This window comes from Microtus ochrogaster, chromosome 16 (assembly GCF_000317375.1).
Source record: "Microtus ochrogaster isolate Prairie Vole_2 chromosome 16, MicOch1.0, whole genome shotgun sequence".
In the NCBI taxonomy this organism is placed as follows: domain Eukaryota; kingdom Metazoa; phylum Chordata; class Mammalia; order Rodentia; family Cricetidae; genus Microtus; species Microtus ochrogaster.
The window spans coordinates 45,104,053-45,115,994 of NC_022018.1; the positions used below are offsets into that span (position 1 = coordinate 45,104,053).

The 11,942-nt window shown below is 41.5% G+C and overlaps 1 protein-coding gene across 1 annotated transcript in view; it reads left to right on the forward strand.

Moving 5' to 3' along the window:
- Nucleotides 1-11,942, forward strand: part of Sycp2l (synaptonemal complex protein 2 like) — a 56,374-nt gene that overhangs the window by 5,200 nt on the left and 39,232 nt on the right. Inside the window, exons 7-13 of the mRNA XM_026782927.1 lie at nucleotides 242-266; nucleotides 2,325-2,416; nucleotides 2,531-2,619; nucleotides 8,230-8,264; nucleotides 9,289-9,431; nucleotides 10,844-10,896; nucleotides 11,764-11,809. Of these exons, the coding sequence (XP_026638728.1) occupies nucleotides 242-266; nucleotides 2,325-2,416; nucleotides 2,531-2,619; nucleotides 8,230-8,264; nucleotides 9,289-9,431; nucleotides 10,844-10,896; nucleotides 11,764-11,809 (483 nt within the window). The remainder of the gene's footprint in view (nucleotides 1-241; nucleotides 267-2,324; nucleotides 2,417-2,530; nucleotides 2,620-8,229; nucleotides 8,265-9,288; nucleotides 9,432-10,843; nucleotides 10,897-11,763; nucleotides 11,810-11,942) is intronic.

Here is an 11,942-nt window from a genome sequence, read left to right on the forward strand (position 1 = left end):
CCTGTCCTGGAACTAGCTCTGTAGACCAGGCTGGTCTTGAACTCACAGAGATCCGCCTGCCTCTGCCTCCCGAGTGCTGGAATTAAAGGCGTGCGCCACCATCGCCCGGCCTCTATCAGCCTTCTAATGGATGGTTTCCTTGTGTCTCTGTGTTCAGTCTCCGTCAGTTAGTCTCCATGCATTTCTGTAGGAATGTGTGTGCTTTGGAATAACGAGCTGTACTTTTCCTTCCTTTTATCAGATCATTTCCAGGCACAGCAGGAAAGGTACGCATATGAGCAGTTACTAATTGGCTGGCTTTCATCAAGAAGTATTTTGGCACTGGTGGTTTAAGTGACAGCAAGGGTGAAATTTAAACACATCTGGATTGAGCAACCACTTGACACAGTCCCACTACGATGCTGGAAGGTGTTCTGTTGTAAAACGTGTCTCTCAGTTTTCTGCAATGTATTTTGCTTAGTGGCTCTTGTCACTGCGGTGTGACTTTCCCTCTATCCAGGTGATGGAAGGCCGCTCTGTCTTCAAAGCAAGCGGGAGTTTAGCTCTGGTTTGGATCTGGTTTCTGCCTAGGTTCACATGCTAGAGACCTGGTCCTGTCGAGCCTCATGAGAAGTAGAGCACTGTGGCAGAGCTCTGAGAAGGGGTTTGAGGTGTGGGGCTGGACTAGAACACATGAGAATGGGAACTAACCACTTAGTTGTCATTAGTTGTTAGAAAGAGTTGGCCTGTTGCCTTTTGCTTTCTTCCTTTCTGCTTCCCACGTGACTTCTGCACTGGCTGTGTCCCTACCACTGAGACCCACCACCTACCCAGGCTGACCTTGAACCGTAGCTGTCTCTCAGGCCCGCTTCAAACTTGTATCTTCTCGCCTCATCTCTCTGAGGAACTGGGAATTTAGGGCTATGTTACCAGGCCTAGCTTCGTTATTTTTGAAAACTTAAATTCTATGTGTGTGTGTGTGTGTATGTAAATGAATGAATATATCTCTATGTAAGTGTGGGCTCCTACAGAGGCCAAAGGGGACAGATTTCCCTGCAGCTAGAGTTATAGGTGGTTTGAGCAACACAAAACTGCCGTGGATGCTGGGAACCAGGCAGTGGTGGCTCACACCTTTAATCCCAGTATTTGGAAGTCGCATATCTTTAATCCCAGCACTAAGGAAGTGGAGACAGGAAGAGATATGACTGGGTGGAGAGAGGAACGTAAGGCAGGAGGAGATAGGAGTTCATTGCATTTGGTTTGCAGATTTGTAGAGCCAGGATCTTGCCTATTTAAGAACTCTAGTGGCTGGCTGCTCAGCTGCTCTGCCGCTCTGATCTGCCAGCTTTCCCGCCCTAATATCTGACTCTGGGTTTGTATTTAATAAGACTAATTAGGATTGTGATACATTTTCTCTAGCTCCTCTCAAAATGAAAACACGACGCTTGGCATTTTTGCTAGTTAGTAGGATACGTACAGACAGGGACAGAGTGTTGCTGGCCAGTAGGGCTTTGTTAGAACCTTTGACTCTAATCTGGTGGGCACAGGGCCTGACTGAGCTTCTGCTTGTCTCAGTTTATCTACTCATGCTAGTATGGCCTGTTTGAACTGAAGACAGCATTTTTACACTTCCCTGTTTTATCTCCTACAATTTATGAATATATGGTAAATGGTATATACTTTGTGATAAATAACTTACATATTGAAATGATACAACTGAACCTACCAAAATTATACTCTGACTTGGGCATTAATTTTTTTGTTGTGTTCACTATTATTTCCACTTACTTCCTTAATATAAATCCCAAACTGTAAAAGTTGCTCTTTTAGTTATATACAAAATAGTATTTCTCATTCTGTTTTTTTTTCTGATATATAAATAGCTGTGGAAATTTCTATATTAATGAAGACCAACTTATTTAAAAGTTTCTGCTTCAGAGTTATAGACCTTATGGCATTTTAATTTGTATATTAAGTCTAATATTTGAACTATTATATAACACAAATTTATATAAACCACGTAAACAGCACAACCCACATGCTGGCTCTTAGAACATTGTCCATTGTGGACAGAAAGTGGCTTAGTCCAGGTTCCAGCGCTGACAGTGATGCTACCCACACTTTGCTCGGGCTGCTGTTACAGTCCTTTGTGGGTATTATGTAAGCAATTGTCTTGTAACCTGGGGGCTACAGTGACTGTAGCTGCCTGACTGTAACCTGTCCCTTGCCTAGACTGTTATTCCTGCATTGGATGCTGCTCCCAGTTTGTACTTCTTCCTGCTGCATAGGAGTCGACTCCGACTCCTTCCAGCATCCATTTGGTGCTTTCGCAATTGCGCTTTCAGGGACAATCCAGATGCTGGATTCCTTCCTACTTAGTTTAGGACGGCTGGTGGCGAACGGCACCGGCACCGTGGAGCTCTCCATTCATCAGGAGGTGAGTCGTCACTAAACGGAGAGTTAACAGTGCCCTGGAAACTCAGAGAAGGCGCGTGCGACTTTTCATTTTGTTTCTTTACCGTGCATGAATCGTCCTTCCGATTCTGAACAGGCGCTGAGTACCCTGAACTGCATTTTGGACGCTGCACCCCGGGAAGAGAGAAGAAAGCTCTCTTCAGCAGAAGGCACGTGCAGTGTTATGTAAGTGACCTCACACTCAGGTGGTGGTGGGGAGCCCCAAATCTCTGTACTGTTCTTTATCCTCTGCACGCCCACCTAGGCCATTCCTTCCTTCAGCGAGTGCCTTGTGAGCTCACCCATTATTGGGCTGGAAGGGACTGAAGACCAAGGGACAGACCAGGCTCTGCTCTTAACCGTGCAGGTTTTCTTTTTTGTTTGTTGTTTTGCCTTTGGCAATGAATCTGTGGGCCAAAATGTCCTTTCTGCTGGTTACGTAACTGTGAACTCCTTTGTTGACTTAGGGTAGAATGTCAAGGGGCGTGTGTGCGTGTGTGTGTATGTGTGTGTGAGTGTGTGTGTGTGTATAGGTATAGGTATATACATGTGTGTGTGTGTGTGGAGCTCACTGACCCTGGTATTTCTTGAATAAGCTAGGCTGGCTGGCTGCTGGCTGAGCCCCAGAAACTCTCCTCCTCCCCAGACCTGGTATTATAAGGTTTTTGGGTTAATAATTAATAGAATAATTCTTGTGGCTTTTTCAGGAACCCATATCATTATTTTACCCACCTCCCTCTTCTCCTGTATTTTGCTCCCTTCCCTAGGAGCCCTCTTTCCTCTATTAGACCACTCCTCCGCTTTCTCCTCCCTTCGCCTGTATTTCCCTCTCTTCCCCTTATTTCCTATTCCTATACCATATTTTCTTTATCAGATCACTTGAGCTCTGCTAATCCCCTCTATTGCTCCACAACTCCCCTACCCTGGTAATTGTTCCATTTTACTTCCTGGTTTCTGTAGTTACTACAGGCAGTGTGAGGAACCAGGAGCTTCCAATAGGAGAGGCCATTGAGTGTTTGTCTTTCTGGATTACCTCATATGATCTCTCATAATTCCACTGGTTTGCCTGCAAAGTTCATGATTTCATTTTTCCCTACCATTGAATAGTATTCCATAATGTATAGATACCACATTTTTCTTATCTTTCTTTGGTTGTAGGGCAATTAGGTTGCTTCCATTTCCTAGCTATTGTGACTAGAGCAGCTATGAACATGGCTGACCAAATGTCTGTGAAGAACAATATTGAGTTCTTTGGGCCTATGCCAGAGTGGTATAGCTGGGTCATACGGTCGATCTAGTTTAAGCTTTTAGGTTTCTCCACGCTGATTTCCACGTTGGCTGCACGAGTTAGCAAGCTTGCCCACAGTGAGTGAGAGTTCAGTTTTTACCGCACCCCTCCACCCTTTGTTGTCAGCTCTGCTATTCAGACTGTGTAAGATGAAATCTTAAAATAATTTTGATTTGCGTTTTCCTAATTGTTATAGATGATGGGCATATTTCAAGGTATTTCTTAGCCATTCTTTTTTTTTTTTTTTTTTGAGAATTCAGGTCTCATTTTTTGAACGGGTTATCCATTTATTTATTTTTACTTTTTGTTTGTTTGATTTTTGTTTGTTCTTTGTGTATTTTGGATTTTAACCTCTCTTCCAGTCTGTGGACTGTTTCTTTGCCTGGATTACTGTCTGATAAGCTGTGCAGAAGCTTCTCAGTTTCATGAAGCCCCACTTGTCTATTGTTAGTCTTAACTCATGCATAGATAGAAAGGACTTCCTGAACAGGACTCTCTCACCTGCATCACGGAGGGTTCTACCTATGTTTCCTTTTAGCAGGTTCAGTGTTTCACATTTAGGTCTTTGATCCCTTTGGGGTTAGTTTTTGTGCAAGATGATAAATACAGGGCTAATTTCATTCTTCTTCATACGGACATCCAGTTTTCCCAGCACCATTCATTGAAAACGATTCCCTTTTTTTCTGACTTACGTTTTTTAGCATCTTTGTTAAGTATTGTCTAAAGTGAAAGGTGAATTACTAGTGTTGGGGCTTCTATTTTGTTCCATTGGTCTACATGGCTCTTTCTGTGCTAGCATCATGTTGCTTTTATTCCTTTATTTCTGTAGCATAGCTTAAAATCTGAAATTGTAATCCTTCCAGCAGGGTCCTTTGTACTTGTTTTGGCTACCTGGGATCTTTTATGTTTTTATTTTATGATAGTTTTTTTTCCTATTTCTGTGACGAAGGAAATAAGGATTTTGATTGGGATTCCATTGGATATGTAAATAGCTCTTCGTAGAATGGTCATTTCCACATGGAAGCCTTCCAGAATGGCCTCCCATTTTCTAGTCTCTTTATTTCCTTCCTCAGAGGTCTATAGTTTTACTGGAGAGGTCCTTCACTTCCTTGGCTCAGTTTATTTCTAGATATTTTCTTTGAGGCTATTGTGAACGGGAGTGTGCTCACGATCTCCTTCCTGTATGTTTATTGTTGGCATATAGAAAAGCTATTGATTTCTGTAAATTGGTCCTGTATTTTGCTATATTTCTGAATTTTCATATCATCTCTAAAAGTTTTGGGATAGAGCATTTGGAATCTCTCATTGCCATCTGCAAATAGGGATAGTTTGACCTTCTTTCTCTATTTTGTACCCCTTCAATTTCCTTCTCTTGCCTTGTTGCTTTAACTAGTACTTTGACTAGTTGAAAAGGAGTTGTGGGGCTAGCAGGCATCCCTGTCTTGTTCCTGACTTCGGTTGGATTGTTTTGACCTTTCCTTCATTTAGGATAATGCTGGCTGTAGGTTTCTCATATTATGTTTAGGTCTGTTTCTTCTAGCCCAATGTTCCCTAGGACTTTCATCACGAAGGCATGTTGAATTGTGTCAAAGGCTCTTTGTGTTATCTATTGATACAGTCATGTGATTTTTGTCTCTAGCTTCATTTGTGTGGGTTATTAAATTTATTGACTTGATGATGTTGAACCATCGATGCAGTTCAACGATAGAACTTGTTCACGGTGTATACTCTTTTTGATGTATGTCTGTATCCTCACTGCAAGTATTTTATTGGTTATTTTTGAATCTATCTTCGTTAGGAATGTTGGCCTATAGTTTCCCTTGTGTGTGTCTACTTTATTTTGGTATTAGAGAGATACTGACTTTGTAGAAGGAGTCTGTATGTTCTTCTGTTTCAATTGTCTCAAATAGTTAAAATAGACTAGTTATAGATTTTCTTTGAATGTCTTTATAATTCTGCTGTGAGTTCATGTAGCCATGGACTTTTTTTTTCTGGAAGGCTTTTTATTGCTGTTTCAAACTCCTCATATGTTATGGATCTGTTTAGATTATTAATTCATTCTTGGTTTAATATTGATGGTTTGGCTGAATCTAGAAAAACGTTTGTTTCTTTTAGATTTTTTTGAGCTTAACAAAGTAAATTTTAAAAACATTCCCCTATAATATTATAAATTTCTTTGGTGTCTCTTTGTTCATTTCTGATTCTGTGAATAGAGTTCTCTTTTGGTAGTTGGACCAAGGGTCTGTCAATCTTGTTTATCTTCTCCAAGAACCAGCTCTTAGACTTGTTGATTATTTTTGTATTATTGTCTTTGTTTCTATTTTATTGATTTCTGCTCTGATTCTTATTATTACTGTAGACTAAATTTAGATTTGTTCTTTTCCCCCTACTTTTCAAGTTGCATAGTTAAGTCACTTATTAGTGTTTTTCTAATATTTTAATGTAGGTACTTAGAGATATAATGTTTTCCTCATTATATCTTTCAAGGTGTTCCAGAGGTTTCGCTGTGTTGTGTTTTCATTTAGTTCCAGGAAGTTCTTTTCTTCTTGACTTCTTCTTTCACCCATTCATTGTTTAGTAATAAGTTGGCAGATCTCCATAAGGTTGTGTATTTACTAGCATTTTTTTTGCTATCAATTTTAATTTTTATTGTATTGTGTTGAGACACAGGATACAGAAAGTGATTTCAATTGTTTTTAATTTGTAAAGATTTGTTTTGAGCCCAGACAGAAATGGGGTAGATGTCTGAGTGGAAAAGTTACATATGACATTGGAGAGCTCTGTGGTTTGATGGATTCGTAGCTAGGCCACTGGCCCAAGTCTGTAGCTCTTTTGTAAGGAAGGCAGGCAAGGCCCCTAGGCTAGTGGGTTGTGGGACCTATGCTAACTCTGGCGTCTGGTGAAAAAGGCATGGATAAGGAGGTCGGGGTACCCACCAGGCTAGAACATGGAAGAGGACATGAGATGTTTGGGTATAGAGTAAGGTGGTAGAGACAGTGCAAAGGGTCCTGCATGGGTGGATATAGATAAGGCACGACCTAGTGGGTGCTCTCAGTTGGCTGCATGTTAGAGGGGGTAGGACTATGAAGAGCTGGAGTGTCAGACCCCATAGAAGCCTAGAGTTTGATTGCTGTTCAAACTTGAAAAGGATGGCCAGACTAGGTCGCATCACTAGCTGTGGGACCCTAGCTAGGTATGGTGAATTCAGGAAAAGTATGGGGTGGTGAGGGCAACTTACCAGGCTAGACCCTAGAGGAGAACGTGGATGTCTGTTTTTGTTTTTATGTGGCTTCTGTAGCTAGAACTCTGGGCCCCTATACTTGTGAGGGGCTTCACTGCTTAAGCTTTCTCCCAACCCCACAAGACATCTTTATTCTTTAAAATGAGAATTTTGCCAAGTGTGGTGGTATACCCATGACATCCCAGTCACTCAGACCGAGACAGGATCATCAGGGTAAGGCTGGCTTGGGCTTAAACAGTAAAATGGTCTCAAAGCACCAAGGGCTGTGGATTAGCTGAATGATGCACCTACTTAGCATGCACAAAGCCTTAGGCTGAGCCTCAGTACCACCTGGCCCACTCCAGCCATACACAAAGAGTGTCACATATTAAGGAAAACCTTGTGTTTTAGTGTTTGGTGGACACACTAGAGTGGATGGATACATACTAGCACTCTGGAGGAGAATCTAAGATTACAGTGTAACAGCAATGTAAAATGTATTCGCTTACTTTCATTATGTTTCAAAATTAAGTTAGTCAGTTGAGTATAGCATCAACTTTGTCATAGGCGAAGCACAGGACCAAAGGTCTAAGCCCCATCAAGTTTAAGCTGTATGTATGATGAGTACTCCCGTGGGCTGCTGATTGGTGAAAGGGAACAACTAGAAGTGGCTCATGCCTGTAGAGGCTGAGGCAAGGGGATTGCTCTGAGTTCAAGGTTAGACCCCCGTTGTGGGGGAAAAAAAACCTTCCTACCCCAATTCCAAAAAAACCCCTAAGAAACATCAAATTTTAGAAGCAGATCATACAATGGACTCTCAGATTTTAGAAAGCTAAATTTACTTCATGAAAGAGAAAATGGAATCTCAAAAATATAGTAACTTCTAGCTTCTTTGAAAATGCATATCAGGGGATTGGAGAAATTGCTCAGTGGTTAGAACTCTGACTCTTCTTCCAGAGGACTCGGGTTCAGTTCCCACCACCCACATAGTGGCTTACAACTGTCTGTAACTCCAGTTCAATGGTATTCAACACCATCACATAGACATGCATACAGGGAACCAATGCATTTAAAATAAAATAAAAATAATTATTTTAAAACACTTTAAAAGTGCGTATTTGTCACCAATATATAAACTTGAAGAAAATTCTCATTGAAAGGTATTTATATGCACATTGTGAAAATTCTGATACTGAATTCAAAAATATATATCTTGGTTTTAGTTAAGGTAAGGCTTTTACCTCTTGATGTTCATCTTAGTAAAATGTGGTTTATATAAATGTTTCAGGAAAGAATTGGCAAGGACAATCTTGACCGTGGGAGGTAAGAAGTGTTTAAAAATTGAAATGCCTAGACTACTGGACACTAGAGGATGTATGAGGATTAAATTCCATCTGAAGATAGGAAATTAAGGTTTTGTGTTTACTTCTGAGAGATTCTGGCCTGCTGGGAAATCATGATAACTAATGGACACCTCCTGGCCAGTCTGTTCACATTTTAACATCTCCCTACATGGGCGTCAGTGAAAATTCTTTCAAGTCAAAGCCATCAGAGTCACAGAGAAAGCCCTCCCTGCCCATGTCCCCTCTTCCTTTGACTCAAGAGTTATTTCCATTCTCAAACATAATTTTTATCTGCATAAGAGTTACACGATTGTTTTATAGATTTAAAGACAGTGTGTGACTCTTAGTACATCAGTCCATCTGATTACATCCCTCTTTTCACCTTTATGTCATTCAAGGATGGGGCTATGGATGCATCTTGGCTGCTAGAGTGCGTGCCTACATGCACAAAGCTCTGGGTTTGAGCCCTAACTCCCCATAAGCCAGTGTGGTGGCATGTCTGTACTCAAATGTCTGGGCGGTGTGTGTGTGGGGGGGAGAATCAGGAGTTCATGGTTATCTTTGACTGCATAGTGAATTTGATTCCGTCCTGAGCTACAGCAGGACCTTAAAAGAATTATTTGACATTTGAGTATGTAGTCTAACTGCAGTAGAATACTATAACTTTGATGAGATTATTTTTGCTATAGAACTATTTTAAGGCTATTTGATCTGACTTGATATTTTAACATGCCTTAAATATAAAACCTAAATATATATTCACATTATTAGGGATTGAGCTCAGCACCTTGTACATACTATACAAGCAACCATTCTACCACTGAACAATATTCCCAGCACTTAGAAATAGTATTTTAAAGATGTTCTCCATATGAAACCTATTCATATTTCCCCCTAGCCATCCTTGAGTATACTTTGGATGGTCATAATGACACTGAATGCACTTCTCTGAATGCATTAGACCAAGTGACTTATTTTCTGTCTACTGTGTTTTGACTCTTTAGATTATAACCAGCAGGTTGCTCTCTCCGAGGCATTGTGTAGAATGACCTTCAGAACACTGAGGAATGAGCTTGCTCTTCAGTGGTTTGATGATGCAGTCCTGGCTGAAGCTTTCAAAGAAATTAAGAACCAGGATTTTGAGACGGTGAGAATTCTGGTCCTAAGAGTCTCTGTCTGTAGTGAGGATCTTCTCAGCACTTTCCTGAGTTTTATGCTTAGGGGAAGATTTAATTTTCTTAAGGATGAAAAGAAATTCCTTGTGTGCATTTAAGTGTGAAGGAATATGTGTGTGCGAGGGCAGGCGCTGTTGGAAGCCAGAAGATGGTGCTGGACCATCTGCCTCATTGAGGGGAGCCAAGGCGGGAACTCAAGCTAGGCAGGAATCTGGAGGCAGAAGCTGATGCAGAGGCCATGGAAGGGTGCTGCTTACTGGCTTGCTCCTCAAGGCTTGCTCCTCAAGGCTTGCTCAGTTAACCTTTTTATAGCACCTAGTACCACTAGCCCAGAGGTGGTACCATCATCAAAAAGTGGTCCGGGTCATTCCACATCAATCACTTAATAAGAAAATGCCCTGTAGATTTGCCTCTAAAATATTCAGGAGACATGTGGGAAGATAAATATAGGATTTCTTCAGAGGAAACTGAGCCAGGAGACAAACTGAAAATTTTTATGGGTCTTATGGAAGCAGTTTCTCAACAGAGGAGTCCCTTGTCTCAGATGACTTCAGCTTGTATCAATGTAATATAAAACTAGCCAGTGCAAGCAGAATTCACCGAGAGGAATCGAGAGTGCCAGGGATGATGTGGCCAAGCAGATGCCCCCTTATCTGCCTCTGCAAATGGTGAAAATAGAGTAATTACCTTGTTTTCAAAACCATCTCTCCAACTATCTCGCAGCCCATCAGCTTCTCTATCAAATGGGTTTTAGAAGAAAGCCTTATGCTGCTCACGTCTATTTAGGGCCAAATATAGCTCTGAAGTGTGAGAAACAGTCCACTACAAACAGCCAGTCTCCGGAAACAAAAATGAAGATCAATCTGGACCCGTGTCTCGTTGTCCTTAGAATGCCAGGGCAATGTATTCAGTGCCTTGGTGACTGTTGCTTAGGAGAATCCTAGAGGTAGTTCTTAGAGTATATGGCATAGATGACCTACACAGGAGAAGCACGGGAGGAACTATGCACACATGAATTCACCCAAAGTTAATATGGCTTATGCTAGGCAGATATTAGGAAAGCGTGTGCTAGATCAGCTAGTCAAATCCTGGACTCGAATTCAACAGGGAGATCTATTTTTCTTGCTCATTTTCTTTTGCCCAAATGAGTCTATCGTGTCCTTGACTTTGGAGCCCTGGGTATTCTTCATCCAAGCAGGCAATGCTGGGGGTGCAAGGAAGCATGCCTACAGCTGTCTCCTTGAGCACAAAGCATTGCTAATGTAAGCGAATCTTTGTGAAGATTTAGGGTTGCTTAGGAAAGTAGTCAAGATAGTGTGTTTTTTAATTAAAGGCTTGTATTGCTTATTTTAGGAGAATTAAAGGCTTGTATTGTTTATTTTAGGACTGTCGCCAGTTTCTCAATTTCCTGAACAACCGACTCGGAGATAAGAGAAGGTAACGTGTATCTTGGGATTATCTTATTGGCTAGCTGCAATCCAATACTGATTTTTTTAAAAAAAAATGTCTGGGATGTTTTTAATTTTAAGAGCATATAGGATCAATATTTTACTGATAGAATTAAGTGCTTAATTGGTTAGAAATTTAGGAAGAGCCTGGTGTCGTGGTTCACATTATAATCCTAGCACACAGGAGGCTGAAGTAAGTGGGGTTTTCTTGTTAACTTTTTTTCTCCAATTTGTTTACTTTATGTGCATGAGCATCTTACTTCTGTGTCTGTATAGGAGATGTGTGCCCGGAGGGCATCAAATCTCCTGGAATTGGAGTTATAGACAGTTGTGAGCCACAGTGTGGGTGTTGGGAACTGAGCCCAGGTCCTCTGGAAGAGCAGCAATCCTAAGAGCTCCTGGATTTTTTGAAGAATAATTTTGAAAAGACTAAAGGTGCTTGAGGATAGGCATATCACAGACAGGTAAGTCTTTGAGACAATATTTGCTAAGTTTACTCTGTTCTTTAGAATTTGGACCAAGTAAATTTTTCTGAAATGAATGCTAATAACCCTGACTTGTTTTTGTTTTTCGAGACAGGGTTTCTCAGTGTAGCTTTGGAGCCTGTCCTGGAACTAGCTCTTGTAGACCAGGCTGGCCTTGAACTCACAGAGATCCGCCTGCCTCTGCCTCCACCCAGCTCATAATCCTGATTTATAAACTGCCTGCTGGAGAGATGAAATCTCCTCGGAGTGGATCTCTTCTTGCAGAGTTATAGCCCTCTGGTGTCCTGTGTAGACAATATTTCATAGTTGCGAAAACTTATTATAAGACATCTGCAGTTCATTTTGAGTTTTAATTATGAGATGTTTTGCAGGGTCTACTCATTCCCTTGCTTGGCGGCTTTTGCTGATGAGCGGGAGGTAGGCCTGTCTGTCTGTCTGCCTGCCTGTCTGCCTGCCTGTCTGCCTGCCTGTCTGCCTGTCTGCCTGTCTGCCTGTCTGCCTGTCTGCCTGTCTGCCTGTCTGCCTGCCTGTCTGTCTGCCTGCCGTCCTG